This window comes from Manis javanica, chromosome 4 (genome assembly GCF_040802235.1).
Source record: "Manis javanica isolate MJ-LG chromosome 4, MJ_LKY, whole genome shotgun sequence".
Classification (NCBI taxonomy): Eukaryota; Metazoa; Chordata; class Mammalia; order Pholidota; family Manidae; genus Manis; species Manis javanica.
In genome coordinates, this window is record NC_133159.1 from 106,284,968 (window position 1) to 106,304,026 (window position 19,059).

A 19,059-nucleotide genomic window follows, 5' to 3' on the forward strand; every position below is an offset into this window, starting at 1 on the left:
CTGCTGGGGCCTGCTTATGTTGAAAACATACTACTCCCACGCCCACAGGCTGGGCTGCCCTGGCCCCAGCAGGGTAGGTTCTCTGGCAAGAATCCTATCCTATTGCTACCCAATCCCTAGCCTCCTAGTTCTCTCTCACCTTGGGCAAGAAGCTTGAAAGTGGGGTCTGCAAACCTTAGCACAGGAATTTAACTGTTTTGAGGCAGGGCTGAATGGGAGACATGGATGCAACATGTAGTTTAGAAAACAGATTGGAGACCAAAGAAAATTAGGGGGTCAGATATTATGAAAAGACAATTATTTTCCTCAATTCATTTTTGTTGTTTGAAAGGAAAAAAGCGCGGTTTGTAGGAGTAAGCTGGTTGAAAACAAGGGGAAGAGGGAAAGAGCTGCTATCTCCACTGAGCAAAGCACTAGTTCACAGTGCTAATTTCACCACTCCATAGCTTTGTGCCGTTGGGGAAGTCATGTCAAGTTTCCAAGCCTCAATTTCCTCATGTACGAAACAGAATTTGGATTAGGTGTCCATTAGGAATCCTTTGAGCTGATGTTGATCCTCCTGTGTGTTTCCAAAAGGTTCTGAGATCAAAGGTCAGGGCATGTCCAGCTTTTGCTGAATTCATTCCATCCACTGGACTTTCCCACCTATTTGCAGCTTGAGCAAACTAAAGATACCACAGGCATACAGCCAATCCTTTCCAAGAAACTGCTTCAGCCCAAGTGGCAGGCAAATCAGCAATTCCATCAGCTAGCAAGGAAGGAGACAAGCCCTGAATCAGAGTTCAAGGTCACAGTCTGCAAGCCAGGACTCTAATTAAAAAAAGGCACCAAGAAATTTCTGACTGAGGAAGGGGCCAGTGGGGCATAGCCTCTTCTCTTATATCATTTCTGGCCAGAGGACAGAGAAGAGAAATGAGCTAGACAAGAATAGCTTAGCTAATCTGACTAGACCAGTGTTGATCCTTTTCCATTGACCTTTCCCCTACTGAGCTCACTCTCCCAGCAAAATCATTTGGGACCTGAAAGCTGGAAATAAGTTTTAGTTTCCTAGTATCACCTCAAAAAGGCCTTTGCCTTAACCCCCACAGAACTTAATTTGTCATTTTGTATCCTGGAGGGAAGGGAGGTCCCTCCTGCCACCCTAATGGGAGTCAGTGGAAAATTGATAATCCAACCCTAACTGCAGGACCTGAGAAGTTAAGTGCAATCACCGTGGGAGCCCAGAACTTTGGGGGAAGGAATCCAGGGATTCCTCAGACCCAGTTCTGACCAATGCAGGGAGCAACTGTCCCTAGGACCTTTGAGTCTGAGACTCTTCTTCATTCTCAAACTCCTCTCCTCCCAGGATCTTCACTTGTGGGCTGGGCTTTCCAAAATTTGGACCCCTGCCTCTCCGAATCATCTGCATCTTGTGATTTTCTTTTGGTATACAATAGACAAAGGAGGGAATATCCAAATCCTGTCTCTAACATTCTTTGTCATACTCCAGGCAGCACTGATGGTACTACAACAGGAGGGAGATTAGTTAGACCTGTCTTTGCCTTACCAAAAGGAGCAGAGAGAACAAACTCATGTTAAGTTGGGGACAGAGATCTGAAGTACTTCCTATCTTGGAGAGAATATATTAAATCCCATTTTTGCAGTGAAATAAGTAAGCCCTGGTACTCATCTTCCCTATGTTCTGCTATGGCCATAGATGTAGTCATTCTGGAGAGGAAATTCCCTCATCTAAGGAGGCAAGGTAACTCTTTTACCTAATTTTTCTCAGGTAGGGTAGTAAAAGGAAGTGAAACAAAGATGGGCACAGTGGGAGAAAAGGCAAATGCTGACCAGCCCTTTTCTTAGCCTTCTGCTTCCTGTTTCCAGCCCTCTCTCCTGGCCCCTGCACAATCTTTCCTGTCTGACCATACTTAGCTGCTCTTGGCCCCTCAACTCTCCCTTACTTGGTCTAGCTTCTGTTTTGAGACTTGCTTTTCACCCCGAGCCACCACACTAACACCTGTCCACAGATACCAGAGATGGCTACAAACTTCTCAGAAGATGGACTGGGCCAGGTCAGGATGGTCTTAGAACCAAAAAAAGAGCTTATCACTCAGGCTCATTCTTACTTTCATATTCTTTTCCTCTTCTTGACTCTCTCTCCATGTCTGTCTTTTAGTGTCTCTCTTTGCCTCATGTCTTTAGCATTGTGCTACTTAAATAGGGTTATTCATGGGTGATGTGGTGAATAATATTTGGAGCCAGAGAATATACACAGAACACCTTCAAAGTGCCCATTTTACTTTTATGATTTGGTGGGAGAAGATAAGCTATATTTATACTAAAAGTACACAAATAGATTATGCAGTACAAATCAAAATTTGTACTTTTTAAACATAAAGTAGGTATTTCAAAAACATTTCTGACTCGTGACAGTCTACTTTGGACTGCTCCAGAAGCCCTGGGGAAAAATATTTGCTCTTCCTCATCTTAGGGGTCCTTCAGAGGAAATATGAAAAGCTCTACTTAGAGCAGAGGTACCAACCTACGACAAATTTGAATGCCTGACAGAATCAGGCAGGTATAAAGGAGTGAAGCGGGTGAGTGTAATTTAATAGAGAGTAGTGAGAGTTGGCAAATAAGAGCCTGCTTGTTCCCATTAGCTCCAAAAGGTTGATGCCATGAAGGAATGTGTGCTCAGTGTTACCAAATATAATTGCTGTTTAAGAGAAGGCAGGACAGTAATTTTGGTGAACTCTAGTTTTTAAATGTTTGCAACTAATTCAAATTTTTAGGAAGAAACCGTACAGATCTTTAATCGTCAGCAAGCTGATTCTGCCTTTGCGCCTCCCATTTGTTGCCTCTGACCTCCACCAACATTTCTTCTACTTTCCAAAGATGTATAAGGCTCAGATATGGGCTTTCAAGGTCTCACATTCTGTTCCCAGTACTTGGGGACAGTACGGTGCATGAGTTGCAGGAGAGCTTGAGCTCTCCTGCAGGGGAGCTTAGGGAGGCAGAACTGACAAGAAGCCTTTAGGTACCACTGGCAAGCTACACTTTTCTCCAGGAGAAGTAAAGGAACCAGTGTTCACTACCCAGCTACACTTTCCCTGATCTAGAGGGATATGGAGATAAAGACATCTTGGGGTCTGGAATGGAAACCGAAGTTTCCTCAGAGTTGGAAACAAGTATAAAAGAGACAAGTATGAAAGACCAGGAATGGAGAGAAATCAGGTAACAGGACAAAAGAAGGATTAGCTGTGAGTCTGGACAGATGAAGGAGGAAGTGAGAATTTAGACAGGTGAAATGGAGGGAGAAGGGTCTTTAGCCACAGAACCATATAAGGGAAACACAGTTCTCACGCCCCTGAATACCATCTCCCCTGCCAGCGACTGAAATCCTTCCTCTGTCCATGTGTCCAGAAGGTTAAAAATATCCAAGTTGGGCACCCAGTCAGACATTTCCAAGAACCTGTTTACCAACCATTTAATTGACTTGGAGAGGTAGTCAGCAGCTCCATCACCCAAAAAGGAATGAGAATGGATCTTGTTTGACATCCCAGGACTCAAGGCATGTGAGATTCACAATCAAGTCCCCAAGTTCTCCCTGTACTCCTCCTCTTCCCATCACTCCATTGCCTAGAGATGACCAATCAATTGGTAGTCAAAAAAACCTCAATCTTCAGAGTCTGTTCATTCTTTTTTTTCCTTACATAACAGGCCTAAGATGGAATATAGCAGGCTAAGCCAAGGGAAAGCTCAGGACAGGACAGGAATAGCCTAAGAAGGCTAAACTGGGCCTCAACAGGGAGCTTGCCTCCACTGGCTTTTATGCTGCTCAGTCTAGTCTATCTCAGGGGAAAAAAAGCAAAAGAGATTCAATACCTTTGAAAACAGTCTGAGAATTCTTTGTCCCACTGTATAACCAGCACTCTGTTCCTCAGCTTGTCATTCCAAATGGTAGGCAGCTTTCCCCTGGAGTTGTATACTGAAAAATTAAGAAAACTCAATTAATTTTAAGGTGATAGAGTTAATCCAGAGGCCTGTGAGGCACACTGGTAATAAGAGAGAAAACTCTAGTGCTCCCAGGGCTATACCATGAAATACTGGGGGTATGCAGAGGGTGCATCTTAGCCTGGGGATCAGAGTGCCAATAGTAGGCTACCTTTCTCTGCCACAATTAACTCCAAGCTGAGTCAGTTTCTGTATATTGACCTCTTCTCAGACTGTTTTGTTCCACTAACACAGGAAAGAAATCAATCAGAGAGGAAGAACAATTTTGGGGACATGTCTGGGAGTGAACCAGTCAAGTGTAGGTACGCTTCCTTTTTTTATTTTAGATAACAAGCACTTACTTGCTATTGTTCTAACAGTTCACATATATTTTTAAAAGTCCTCACAACATACATACAAAGGAATGAAACTGGATCACTGTCTTATACCATAACCCAAAATTAATTCTGAATAGATTAAAGACCTAAGTATAAGACCTGAAACTATAAAACTCTTAGAAGAAATCATAAGTAATAAACTCTTGAACATCAGCATTGGTAGTTTTTTTTTCTAGATATGTCTTCCCAGGCAAGAGAAACAAAAGCAAAAAAAAAAAAAAAAAAATGGGGTTACATCAAACTAAAGAGCTTCTGCCCAGCAAAGGAAACCATCAACAAAACGAAAAGGCAACCTACTGGATGGGAGAATGTATTTGCAAATGATATATCTGACAAGAAGTTGATATAAAAAATAAAGAACTCACACAACTCAACACCAAATAATAACAATAATCTGATTCTTAAAAATGGGCAGAAGACGAATAGACATTTTTCTTTCCCTTTTTTGGGAGGGGCGGGCACTAAATTTCTTTATTTGAAGGAATGGTACAAATGAAAGGACTTAAGCACATGTTTTGGTACAACTTGTAGGAAAGGTCAAAGTAATCCCAACATGCATGCACTACGATAGAGGCCAGAGAAGTCACCCTCGTGGCTCTGGGAAGCTAGCCTAAGGCTTAGCTCTGATTATCACTGTCTTCCAGGGTGTGCTTAGCAAAGAGATACTCTGCCATACCAGGTTCCAGAGTCTTCACCTGTACAAGTAGGCTGCGTGGTCACCCAAGTCTTTGATGGATTTCACCTGCTCATTCAGGTAATGAGCCTCAGTGAAGTCACTCAAATGAGGGTCATTTTTGTCATCGACCAGTTTGTGCAGTGCCAGGAGTGACTGATTCATGCTTTTTTCCAAGTGTAATGCACACTCCATTGTGTTCAGCCCATTCTCCCAGTCATCACAGTCTGGTTTCTTGATATCCTGAAGGAAGGTTCCACCATCTGGCTGGTTCTGCAGCTTCATCAGTTTCTCAGCATGTTCCCTCTCCTCATGAGATTGTTGAAGAAAATATTTGGCAAAGTTCTTCAAAGCCACATCATTGTGGTCAAAGTAGTAAAACACGGACAGGTAGACATAGGGGGCATAGTGCTTCAGGTTGACCTGGCAGTTGACCACGGCCTCCGAGATCTGGTGGTAGTTCAAGAGCACCTGCAAGGGGGATGCCGCCATCCTGGCGGGAGGCTGAAGAGAGGCCAGGGCTGTGCAGCGCTGGAGCCGTGGTGGGGGTCTTGGACGGCTGGAGGGCATGGTGAGGAAGCCACACAGGGCTGGCTCTGAGCAGCCCGCGGGGTGCAGGACAAGTGCCAGTTCGTCCAAGCACTATTGAAGCAGGAAAACGCAGCAACACTTTGGGCAAAGGCTGTCTGAATAGACATTTTTCAAAGAAGATATACAGATGGTCAACAGGTGAATGAAAAGATGCTCCACATCATTAGTCTTCAGGGAAATGCAAATCAAAACCTAGATGAGATGTCACCTCACACTAGTTAGAATGGCTACTCTCCAAAAAATAAGGAGTAACAAGTGTTGATGAGGATGTGCAGAAATGGGAACCCTCACATACTGACTGTGGGAATGTAAATTGATTACTTAAAAAATTAAAATAGAAATACCATATGACCCACTAATTCCACTATATATATATGACCTACTAATTCCACTTCTGGGAATTTACCTTTAAAAAACCCATATCACTAATTCAAAAAGATATACGCACTCCTCTGTTTTTTACAACATTATTTACAATAGCCATGATATGGAAATAACTTGTGTCCATTGATAGATGAATGGATAAAGAAGATGTACATATACACAGTGGAATACTACTCGGCCATGAAAAAAGAATGAAATCTTGCTGTTTGTGACAACATGGATGGACCTAGAGCATATTGTATTATACTAAGTGAATGAACTAAGTCAGGCAGAGAAAAACAAATATCAAGTAATTTCACTTACTGTGGAATCTAAAACCAAAATAAACAAAACAGAAATAGACTTATGTACACATAAGACATTGGTGGTTGCCATGGGCGGGAGGAGTGAAATAGAGGAAATAAAGAGGTACAAAATTCCGATTACAAAATAAATTAGTCATGGTGATGAAAGTACAGCATAGGGACTGTAGTCAATAATATTGTAATATCTTTGTATGTTGACAGATGGTAACTGTATTTATCATGGTACTGAGTAATGTAGATAATTACTGTGCTGAATTATTATGTTGAATCATGATATGTTGTACACCTGAAATCTATATAATATTGTGTATCAACTACACTTCAATAAAAAATCAATAAATCCTCACAACAATCTTCTGAGGTAGGTATTATTACTCCCTTTCATTTTACAGATGAACAAACTGTAGCACAGAGATTTTAAAAAGTTGCCCAAGGTTGTATAGCTAGTTAAGTGGTGGAAGTAGGATTTGATTTTAGGCAGTCTGGCTCCAAGGCCCATGTGCTTAACTACCACACTATACTATTTCTCCTCAATAGTATAGGAAGGCAGATTTCTGAATGTTTTTTTTATATCATTAATGTACAATTACTTGAACAACATTATGGTTACTAGGCCCCATTATCAAGTCCCCACCACATACCCTATTACAGTCACTGTCCATCAGCATAGTAAGATGCTGTAGAATCATGACTTGTCTTCTCTGTACATACTGCCTTTCCCATGTCCCCCCCACTACATTATGTGTGCTAATCGTAATGCCCCATTTTCTCCCTTATTCCTCCCTTCCCACCCACCCTCCTCAGTCCCTTTCCCCTTGTTAGTCCATTTTTGGGTTCTGTAGGTCTGCTGCTGTTCTGTTCCTTCAGTTTTTCCTTTGTTCTTATATTACACAGACGAGTGAAATCATTTGATACTTGTCTTTCTCTGCCTGGTTTATTTCATTGAGCATAATACCCTCTAGCTCCATCCATGTTGATGCAAATGGTAGGATTTGTTTTCTTCTTATGCCTGAATAATACTCCATTGTGTGTATGTACCACATCTTCTTTATCCATTCATTTCCTGATGGACACTTAGGTTGCTTCCATTTCTTGGCTATTGTAAATAGTGCTGCAAAAACATAGGAGAGCATATGTCTTTTTCAAACTGGGCTGCTGCATTCTTAGGGTAAATTCCTAGGAGTGGAATTCCTGGGTCAAATGGTATTTCTATTTTTAGTTTTTTGAGGAACCTCCATACTGCTTTCCACAATGGTTGAACTAGTTTACATTCCCACCAGCAGTGTAGGAGGGTTCCCCTTTCTCCACATCTTTGCCAACATTTGTTGTTGTTTGTCTTTTGGATGTTGGCCATCCTAACTGGTGTGAGGTGATGTCTCATTGTGGTTTTAATTTGAATTTCTCTGATGATTAGGGATGTGGAGCATCTTTTCATGTGCCTGTTGGCCATCTGAATTTCTTCTTTGGAGAAGTGTCTGTTCAGCTCCTCTGCCCATTTTTTAATTGGCTTATTTGCTTTTTGTTCGTTGAGGTGCGTGAGCTTTTTATATAATTTGGATGTCAACCCCTTATCAGATATGTCAGATTCCTGAAGTTTTTATAGGCTATAGACTCACCTGTTGGGCAAAGACCTGGAGCCCTTGATCTGCAGCCACTCTGAGAGGAAGTTTTTCAGCTTAGGAAATGGAGGTGTATGTGGGATCAGAACAGAGAATGGCTGCTGAGGTCAGGATGCTTGTGACAGGGGCTACAGACATTGGAAGGTTAGTAAAGTATTTTCCTTATCCACCTTATTCATTCCATCACCTGGAGAACTCTAGGAAGGGGGTCTGTAGGCTATTGAAAGAACTAGACCAAAGTCATTCCTTTACAGCCTGGAGTGATTGTTTTTTGTTGACCAGGTACTTGGTCAGATCTTTTCTCCACACTTTTCCCTCCCAATGCCTCAACCCAAGTAGAACCCTTGTGTTTCCTGTATGTTCAGATGCATCAAGGCAGACAATGACCCGGGCTGTGGAAGTATCTGCCGTTTTCTTGTTAATTTCACTTTCTCTTGCTCTTCTCCCTCTTTTAGATATTCTCTCTTCCCTCAGATCTTCCTATACCTGATTGAATCTAACAAATGATTCTAAGAACTAGATCTCTTCTAATGGCTGTACATGAAGGTTACCACTTTTAAAAAATTAAAGGGCATATGAGAAGAGCATGGGAAGGAAGACCCAGAATCCACCCATGTAAGTGGAGAAGCAGCTGGGCCCATACCCAGTGAAGTGTACTTAAGCAAGCCTACATGCCGAAAATGTCCTGGGGTGAGGTAGAGTTGCATGCAGAAGGCAAAAGGAATTTGAGTGGAGACTTTTGTGCTCCAAGGGGAGAATGAACCTCCTCTGAGAGAACAGCTATAGTTCTTCCTTCCTTCCTCATATTTTGCTGTGCTCTTCAGTACGGTAGTCACTAGTACATTGGAGCTAGTTTAATTAATAAAAAATAAAAATTCAGTTCTCCAGTCACAGTAGCCACATTTCAGAGCTCTATAGCCACCACACGTGGTTAATGGCTACTGTATTAACACAAATATAAAACACTTCCACCATCACAGAAAGTCCTATTGGACAGGGCTGGATTTGAGGTATTAGGGTATCAGAAAAGGATGTATATGCTCAGGCCCTTTGAGGATCAAATCTCTAAACAGATCTTGGGTATAAGTTATCTACCCTCTCCCCTTTATCCCCTTCTCATATCAAGTTTCAGTAAGCGGGCTGTGTACACAAAAATCAGACTCTCTGTGCTCCACAATCTCTTCACCCCTTTGTCCTGCCCTCTGGCTAGCTCTAGTCCTTGCTCCACCCCTCCAGTCCCTGGAAAACAAGCTGCAGAAAAAACTTTTCCATTAACTTTGACCTAGTTTCCTTGTTATTTGATAAAGGGTGGAGCCATTAAATTCTTGAACAGGTAAGAAAAGGCAGCTGAAAAGTTAAGAATGAAGGTGAGAGTCACCATGGCAGTAGAGCTAGAGACTAACATTGTGGTAAAAAAAGGAAAAAAAACAAAAGCCAGGAAAGAGCAAAAGAGCCACTGTCAATTCAACAAAGAGGGCAGTGGAAAATAATCTTCTCAAATTTCACTTTCTATTCAATTAGTGGAATTGTATGTGGAGGTCCACAGAAAAGCCAACCCCCAAGAGCCAGCACTTGATCAGTCTGCCAAAGCTGTAATAAGCCAGGAACCAGAAAGTGTGTTAACCTCTGCCATCTCAAGGTTTTTCACTCTGAAAGGTGGTCACTCTTTTAGGAATAATAAAAACCATTTTGATTAGCTGCAGAATTGTTATCAATCTGTTGTTACCCTACAAGGAATTAGAAACTGGCAAAGCCTTAATGGAAGAAGGTGGGGTTGAATATTCAGCATTTACTGAGTTGTATTATGTGCCTGGATAGTAAGTGCTAGGAATTGAAGAGGTAACGAAATGGTAGCTGCCTTCAAAGAATACTTGTTAACTAAATGCTTAAGTCATGAACAATTATTTATTGCATATAAACCAGGTTAACACTGGGAAGAAACTCTGTGATGAAACCAAACTAAAATAGGGAACTGTAACCCATTCCTTCCGTATCTCCTCAAACCCTATTTCCCTGTATTTCAACATTAAGTATTCATTTAAGAAGAAAAAAGGTTCATGTACTCCTAAACTGAAGCAATTTAGTAATTTAACTATCGATGTAGAAAATCAACTTACACCACCAGAAGATCGATCCCACTGTAGGTCTTTAGTGAACTGCCAAACACTAAATGGAGCTCACATTCCTTCCCTCTCCACCATTACCACCTTAACTCTGCCTATATTCATTAGGGTCAATAGGGAATATTCTCTCTCTACAGGGTTTTCAAGAATGTGAATCTTAAGTACAGCCAAAGTTCTTTTACGCACACTTTCTACTAACTTCAACACCATCTCACACGTTTTTACATTAAAATTTTTTTATTTTATCTTTTTTACAAAGAGTATCTCCACATGGGGTGAAAATATATCTGGTTAGGTACAAAATATAGTTTTTTTATAATACAAAAAGATACACAATTAAAAAACAAAAAAATTAAACAACCATCAGCCAACATACCTTCTCAGAAAAGGGTAGAGGCTCAGTGCTCTGCCACAGGACAGTGAACAAAGTGCTAAGGCTGAAAGTGATTGACCAAGTGGTAGGGGCTGCAGTGAGAGGGCTGTTGACATCCTGTGTCCTAACACTGGGCAGGAAGAGAGCCCAGGGGACTTTCATGAAGACCTGCCCTCTAGATCTCAGTGTTGGGGCATCCTGATCTAGAGTTCCTCCTGGAGTGTGGAGAAGTCACAGTGGGCAAGGCTGATAGCAGCAACCCTCCTCATATAATTAAGTGTAAGAATTACAGAATTCTGTACACTGGAACACAGTCTCAAAAGTAATGAGTAACACTTTTTTTTGTCATTGTGCTTATCCCTAAAGCAAAGTAGATCAGTTTTAGCTTACCTTTGAGATACAAAAGAAACCCCCAAAATTTGACAGGATAAAGTGCTAAGAATATCACCTCAGAATCAATTCCAAGGAGTCACATGAAAAGAGAAACATTCTCCCACATGAAAATGTCTGCAACAGGCGAACACAGTGCAATAGGCTCTAAGAATGGCTTTTAAGACCTTTGGTGCGGCAGTTACTACTGCTGTGAGCCAGATTGTATTTAAGCATAGACAACCTTAGAGCTTTTTCCCTTTAATTCACATAGGAAGCTCTCTCAAGAAGAGCTCTGTAGAGTTTTTCTTGTAAATGTACAAAGGGCAACACTGATTTTAAGAATGTTCTTTTCCCAAATTTTTGGCCATGAATTTTTTCATTTTCCTGGTTTGCTAAGTTGGGTCTGCTCCACATGGCGTGAAGTTCAAGATCTAATGTTAGTAATCCAAAAAACCTTGGGAAAGACCATGCCAGGAGACCATTTCTGTCCCTTATCCAGAACTACTGAAAATGCCTCAATTTTCAAGATCTGAGAAAATCGGATGGGCTTGAGTTTTTCTAGTGTTTTTAAACCCATCCAACAAACATCCCCATATCACATCTCAAAGGCTGTGAGGATGAGTGTGCACTCTTTAAAGGCCCAAGAGACTGCCTTGCTGATTACCTCCTACAGGAGGTGTCAAGAGGCTGGGGTGGACCCATACCCCACTGTAGAGACTACTGAGTCTCTGAAAAAGTAAAAGTCCAGGAAGAGAGGCAGAAAGAAACAAGTGGGTAGGTACAACTGCTTCTTTGCTTCCACATGCTCACTGCACATTGTTGTTGAGGATGCAGGGATCCACCTGGGAGAAAAAAAGAAGAGACCATTTTGGAGTAAGAATTGAAAGAACAACCCAGTTTAGCAATCCCTTCAACTTCAAGTCAACTTCCTACAAAAGCCACAGAACAAAGTTTAATGGTAAAATGACAGTTCTCACCTCAGTATATGTAGGTGGTGGCATGAACTTGAACTCAGGAGCATACATAAAAATAGGGCTGTCTTGAGAAACATCTGTGTCATCCAGCAGAGGTGTGGTAGGGCTCTCCAATCGGTGATCTTCAGGAATGATATCCATATAGCAAGGAGGAGCTAGAGATAAAATACAGAGAGATAAGAAGCCTTGCCAAGAAATGCCTGACCATCACAATTTTACAAACTCAAGTAGGCCAGAAGGGCAAGAAAATACAAGAGGTCTGGCTCACCTTCTGGGGTATCGGGGATGTTTAGATCTACCCAACTCATTTCAGAGCTGGTTCGGCTGGCCATGCTGGATGTCCGGCTGCTCAGACCTGACCTGCTGCCAATTACCAGGGGCAAGTCAAGAATGACTTTCTTGGAGCCAGGGACACTAACATAGATCTAGAAAGGAAGACAAGATTGTTAGACTAGAGGTCTGGAGAAACCACCACTGTTGTTTTGACAGAGGAACGCTTTCTCCAACCCCACCCACTCACCAGTAAGAAGTATTCAACTCGAAGGATGTTGCAGCCCAGGATAGAAGGCCTGATCTTCTGTACCCGGAGGCTCTTGCCACGCCATGATGCACAGGTTCCTGAGATAATATGATTGCCTCTGACTGATGACAACTTCTGTGTCAGCACCTTGGTTTGGCCATTGGCAAGGTAAGTGTGGCGGGCTATAATGGCAGCTTTGGGGACCACGATGCGTGAGCATGTATTCTCAAAATCAGCATGGATGGAAATCTCATCACCTAGCAATGAGAAAGATGAAAAGTTATTAACTGATGGTCAGTATAGTTAATGACTTCTGTCTCTGTCCTCTCTCCCAAACCCATAGTTCCTGTTTTATTAGTCTATCATTAAGCACTAGGTAGTAATTTACCTTCACAAAATCCTTTTCTGTCAATTCGGGCAGAGACAGACACCCGACCATCAGGAATGAACATGCAGGAAACTTTCTGATCTTTTTTAGCAGACACAGGTACCTACGTAGAAGGGGAAAGAAAAACGTGTTTTGAGAATGTCTAGAACTCCTCTGCTTCTCTTTCCCTTCCACTCCTTACTTAGGGTAGGCAGCTTTCCCTCCCACCTTGGTAATTTAGGACTTGACTCCTTTAATATATTGCTACCAAGACACTATCCCTGAGACCTAGGAGAACACAATCTTAAAAAGAACCTTACCATTAAATCAGGGGTATTGACATCCACTAAATCCATCACTTCAAAATGTTTCTTAGTCTCTTGCGTTGGCTGGCTTGGGCGATCAAGAAAAGCCTTTACCCAGTAGTCTACACACCCGTATTTTCCCTTGAAGGATGTTCCCAGAGGCCTGTGTGAAGAAAAAGGAAACAATTAAAACACTCTTTCCAAGAACAGTAAAGTGATCAAAGGCAGAGAAGGTTTTCAGACAGAAAAAAGTCCAAAGCTGCATCTAGCTGATACCTACCCCTGAGGAAGCTCAAAACCAAATTTGTACTCATATTTGTTTCCAGGTCTCATGATCAACATTTCATTTTCTCCTGAAGGGAGAGAAAAGTGAGGAGACATTAGGTTTCTTGTTATAGTAAAATGCAACTGTGCAAATTGCAGTACTCCCCTTTTTCATCCCTTATGTTCTTAAATGATATATTCTGATGTATATTAATGGGCAAAAACTTGCAAGTCCTGCAATGCTGAAAGGCTCAACTAGGGCAGTTAAAAGTAGTCACCTCAAACAGGAAGCAAAATAATTAATTTAGGCATACTGAAAATCTTTAAGTAAAAAAGGCAACATCCCTCAGGATCACCTTCAAAGCACAGCACGATAAAATACTGTAACAAATTATCCCTTTTTTCGGGGGGCAGATTGTAAAATAAAACTTTTTTAAAGATAAGGAAGCAACACAAGATTCAAACCACTCAACCTGAGCAACTTATAATATTTAATACAACCTCCATTTATTCGTTTCAATTCTCTGCTCGTATCAGTTTTTTCACCCTCTGGAAGGTTAACAACCAGGCTACTCACCTGTTGGGTGGTCTTCCAGAAGAAGCGTGTCTTCGTACCGCAAATACTCCAAGGTCTGTTTGCACTGCTGGGATCCCTGTATCCAGAGAACTTTGGCCACTCCGCAAGCCAGGATCCTGACAGTTTTGACTCGAGTGACTTCACACACCTCCACCATCACCCGGCCAGCCACTTTGTCTCCACCGCCATACACCTTTTCAGGGTCGTTAAAGACCACCTCAAAAGACTTCATCTTCTTAAACATCACCATGCTGGGGCTGAACTGGTTTAAGACTTAGAAACGCGAGGGGTAAAAATGCCCAAACCCCAAATCCAAGGACCCTTTGCAATAAAAATTAAGATTTCTTCAACTCTCTACTAAATTTTCGAAAAGAGGTCAAAAATAAAAAATGAGAAAGGTAAGCTGCTGGTTATTCTAATAAAGTTCAAAAGAAAATGAGCTCTTCCTTTTCTTTCTTTCCTCCAATAGCTAGAGGAGAGCTCCCAACGCCAGCCAGATGGCTAACACAGCACCAGGGTAACAGACGAAAGAATAGATTCAACCGAGAGCCGGAAACTGCTCTATATAGTAGCCCGTGCAGGCGAGCCCACGCGAGCGCCGGCCCGGAGGCTCGTGCTGCCCTCGTGCACAGTCCTCCCATTGGCTGCCTGCTCCTTGTTTACCTCGAGTCCGACCAATCAGCGAGGCTGCTGCGGCGCGTGGACACGGTGTGCTCCTGGCAGGGTAAATGGTTGTAGTTCGCCGCTGCTTCGCGGGGAGGAGGGGTTGTAGGGGCTGCAGCGGTTGTAGGGGCATCAACGCGGCTTCCTTTGGGCCCAGAGGAGGGAGGGCCTTGCTGACCCTAGAATTCATCCAGGGCTGGTTGCTGTCGGAGGGCGGGTGAGGCTGCTTCTGGGCTGGGAGCGGTGTTTTGAGGTAAAAGGAAAATGTGCTTATGAGGGAATTCCGTGCCTAGCCTTAGTCACAGCAATTAATTTAGAAACGACCGTTTATTCCCGGCTCACAAGTCAAATTGGGTGAAAAACAATCTCATAGACCCGAGACTACTTAAGGATTGGGATGGAGGACAAGGAATGCTGGCGTTACTGTTAAGGAAGATCCCCTTTGCCCTTCTCTTGCTCCTCATCTCTATTTAAAAACAAAAAACTTGTATATGAAGGAAAAAACTTGTCACAAAAACTTAAACCTCTCCAGTCCTCATTGAAAAGCGGGTATGTGGGACTAATTGGCCTTCTCCCTGCCTCTGTAGCCCCTCGGGATTCCAGGGCGGTGTGCCTGTGCTTTTCTTACCCCTGTACCCCCTGTTCTGTTCTCTGGAACGGAAAAAGTAAGGGCGTGTTCGTATCCTGTTCTTATCCCCTCATCTCTTCCGTTTATACGTGCAAAGTTGGGGAACACTTTGCTTATGTTCCCAAGTTACCTCATTACCTCTTCAGTAAGTGTTCTTTAGTCTCTGATTATCTCTCCCTCCCTCCCTGCTTTTCTAGGAAAGGGAGAGAAAAAAGGATGCATCACTTTCTTCACTTTCTTCCTGAATTACTTTCACTCTTGTCTTCATTCTCTCTTGACTCACTAAACCAAAGGTACATCCCTAAATCGGTTGCCCATACTCATCACAGCCCTCAAGTTAAAAAAGTTCTTTTTTTATAATCGTCGGAGAGATGGCGTCATTCCTGTTTAAAGGAACAATTTCCCTATATTTTAAAAGTGTTTTCCTAAGCCATTTAGAAATCAGTAAGAAAGGAAAGAAAAGACAAAAGGGTCACTAGAACACAATATGTTTAAGAGACCTTGACTCCTCATTCGGTATTGTCATTTGGCTCTCTGTCAGATGGGTTTTTCCCAACCTGGCCACAAGACAACTTAGGAGATGACTCCTGAGAAATTCTTCATAAATGCAATAAGAAAAACTTGTATGCAGAAATACATGGATTCTCCCCCCTTTTCTTTGATTCCTGGGCTGCTTCATGCCTGTGTTGGGATAATAAGATTATTACCTCATTTCTTGTGCTGAAAACAGGAAGATAATCCCCTCCAGGACTGAAATGGGGAAGTAAATAAGCATTATACAGAAATCTCTCTCAGCAAAAGTGCAGGCTATTCATTGCTGTTAAGGATCTTTCTTCCTCATACACCCTAACTGGGATGAGACCCTAAACCTAACAAAGTTACAACTCAATCCCAGTATTAAGCAAACTGAGGATCAGGCATCAAGACTCCTTTGGAAAGCACACGTGCGTGCTACACATACCACACACCTACTACAGATGCGCAAACACACAGCACGAACCCTCAGGACCAAAAAGGGGAACATGTTGACCCTTAGGGTACCCTGAGGCAGTACCCTGTGCCAGAAAGTTAACAGACAAGGCCTGAGTTGTTTTCAGTCATTAACAATATTGACTGAATTACTGGGAGCAGAGAAGTGGGACTGTCACTGAAGTAATTTTTAAAATTCAAAATTGTGATTTCTGGGAGAACTTTCAGTTTGATGGGCTTGAAAGTCCACATAAATATGAAACATCAAAATGTTTACAAAGAAATAACATCAATCAATATTCTTAAATTGTGATATGTAACTAAGTAAATTTTGAGGGGAAGAGAAGAGAGGGTGAGTAGTAACAGATCAAGGTGGTGTTGATTTGGGACATCTTAGAGAAAAGGGAATGCTGGTATTTATTTGAGCACATCTATGAAGTACTGAATTTTTGAGTTTTTAAAAATATTAATACAATTCTGTCTTGCTCTAAGTTCCTCTCTTTGGCTCCCACTTCTTCTTTCTTTCCCATTTTGCAGAACCCGGTACAGACCATTTACTTGCTCTGTGTTATGCCTGGGTTCCCTCACGTGCCAAAAAAGTATTTAGCTTTGGGAGCAAGTAGCCGCCTACTGGGCCTGTGGCCAAGGCATGTTCTGAAATGGAGCCCTCCTGGACACACTGTTTATGACCTTTCACCTTATAACCCGGTATTCTCATAAAAGTCTCTCCCGATTCTTCTTTCTCAGTTTCTGAGTCAAAGGAAGAAAAACTTGTAAATTCCTGTCCTGAAAACGGGGTACAAACACTGGTGTGGTATGGTGGGGAACGGACAGGTACAGGAGGAACAGCAAAGTAGGGCTAAATTCAGGAATTTTGCAAGTTAGATCATTTTTACCTGTTCCTTTCCCACCCTCTTCAATCTCGGTGCCCAAAGGAAACCCAGGGGTGATTGTTGTTTGCTTTACCAGCGCCTGGTGGAATAAAGCCAAAGTTCCAGGGAGGGAAGCACTCTGTTCCAGTCAGAGTCAAGGAGCTGGTTGGGTTCTCTTTTCTTTAACCTCTGGCCTGATGAACATTTAGAACTCTAAAGACTCACAATTCTAATGCGAAACAAACCCCTTTTAATCACATTCTGTAAACTTTCCTTTACCCTTAGCCATCAGCCTTTCTGATTTTCCGATTGGAATGTTTAGAGGCAAATAAAGGTTGAAAGGGAGTGTGGAATTCAAGACTACTCAACTGTGTGTATGCCTCCAAGTCATAGATAACTAAGAGTATATTAATAACTATATAGCATCTTGGAGTTCAAAGTGACTTTTTTGTTATTTATCAAGCACCTATAATAAACCAAGTCCTTTATACAATTATCTTAATATTTTTTTATAAGTTCATCTGTCATCTTGTCCCAGAAATGATTTAAGGTTAAATTATTTCATTTAATTCTCACAATAACCCTGTGAGTCAGGATTAAGTCAGGCTCAGAGGGTTAAGTAATTTGCCTGAGGTCACAGGTTTTAAAAATAGAGCAAGATGGTGAACCTAGGTCTGTCTCATCTAAAGTAGTTACTCTTTCTAATGTGTTGTCCTGCCTCTCAGTGTTTTAGCACATTGTTTTGTTTGATCTTCACTGTAAAAGATTCAGAGCAAGACTCATAAAATTTTAGAGTTAAAGGGGCCTCTAGCAGTCTTTAAAAAAAAGCTTTCTTATTTTAGTTAAGCTCTAGGACAAACAGCTAGTAATGGGTGAAGCCATTTTCCAAACCCAGTGTTCTTAATAGAGTTCTTGTCTCTAGGATGCACAGTCGGGGTTCCTTTTCTTTTTTTTTCACGTTTAGTTTTAATTGTTAACGATATCGGAAGGCCACATTTCATGTTTATTGGGGTCTGTTTTTCTACTACTTTAGGAAAGAATGGAAATCTAGGAATTACCCAACTTCAGAGAAAGATGGTGTTTTACCAGTGGGTTTCAGCCCTGGGCAAGTTCACTATGGATTCAATGTGACCAAAGAAATGACAGTAAAATGTTCTTGGGGTGAAAGGGTTATACCCAACTTTATTTCCAGGCGGCAGGTCTGTCACTAGAATTCCATTCACTCAGAGCAAGTCTGCACACAGCAAGCTGGTCTCTGCCTCTGGGCCCCTCTGTCTGCACAGCTGTCCTCTGGGCCTCTCTGCACAGTCGTCCCACACAGCTGTCCTCTGGGCCTCTGTCCTCAGTGCTGCCACCATTCCAGCCTCTGCTCTGCTCTCCTGCAGCCTTGCGCCTGTACTACCGTGTCGTGCCCAGAGCATTGGGCAGAGCTCTTTATAGAGAGTCAACAGCCACATATTACCCACAGGTGTGCAGTGAGCTAGTCAACCAGGGTCAGGTGAGAATCCTGGCCACAGGGACTCTTTTTATCCACAGATGGGAAGAGGTGAATTAATTTATTTGGAGTTCATTTAAGATATTTCTTAAAGTTGCCTTATTATATTAAAAAATTAATTTCCCTTCTCATGCTACCACACCATCTCTTTTCTTTCCTTTACTACCAAATTTCTTAAGAGAATAACTTATACCAGCTTTTTCTGTTAACTATGCTTTTCCCTATGTAGTCTGGCTTCTGCTGCCACTAAAACAGTTTCCTTCAGGGTTTCCTGAGGAAACCAGAGTGATTTTTTAGGACTTCTTCCCTTTGATTCCTGTATAATTTGAAAACTACCCATCTTTTTAAAATTTAAACATTCATCTTGGCTTTTGGGCTTTATCCATTTCTCCTTTGCTAGCAATTCCTTTTTTCTCTGACCCCTGAAAGCTTTTCTCAAGGACTTATCCTTGGCCCTCTCCTTTTCTTTCTTTAACCTTAGCTTTTCAGTTTGCCCATCTGTGCATAATTCATGTAAAAGCTTTACTATACCTCTAACCTGACTCCAAAGTTCCAGTAGACATCTCAGATTCAATTTGTCTAATATGGAACTCATTATCTTCCCCTTGCACT

The 19,059-nt window shown here is 42.0% G+C and overlaps 1 protein-coding gene and 1 pseudogene across 1 annotated transcript; both read right to left on the reverse strand.

The window, feature by feature from the left end:
* Window positions 1–4,697: 4,697 nt before the first annotated feature.
* LOC108400375 (ferritin heavy chain pseudogene) lies at window positions 4,698–6,478 on the reverse strand (annotated as a pseudogene).
* Window positions 6,479–10,286: 3,808 nt separating this feature from the next.
* On the reverse strand, window positions 10,287–14,331 carry TXNIP (thioredoxin interacting protein). Its single transcript, XM_017665729.3, has 8 exons — window positions 13,821–14,331; window positions 13,260–13,332; window positions 12,995–13,142; window positions 12,696–12,798; window positions 12,308–12,564; window positions 12,056–12,212; window positions 11,791–11,942; window positions 10,287–11,655 (listed from the first exon to the last, which is right to left on the reverse strand). The coding sequence occupies exons 1-8, from the start codon at window positions 14,068–14,070 to the stop codon at window positions 11,620–11,622; spliced, it is 1,176 nt and encodes a 391-aa protein (XP_017521218.1). The 5' UTR covers window positions 14,071–14,331; the 3' UTR covers window positions 10,287–11,619.
* Between the last annotated feature and the right edge of the window lie 4,728 nt (window positions 14,332–19,059).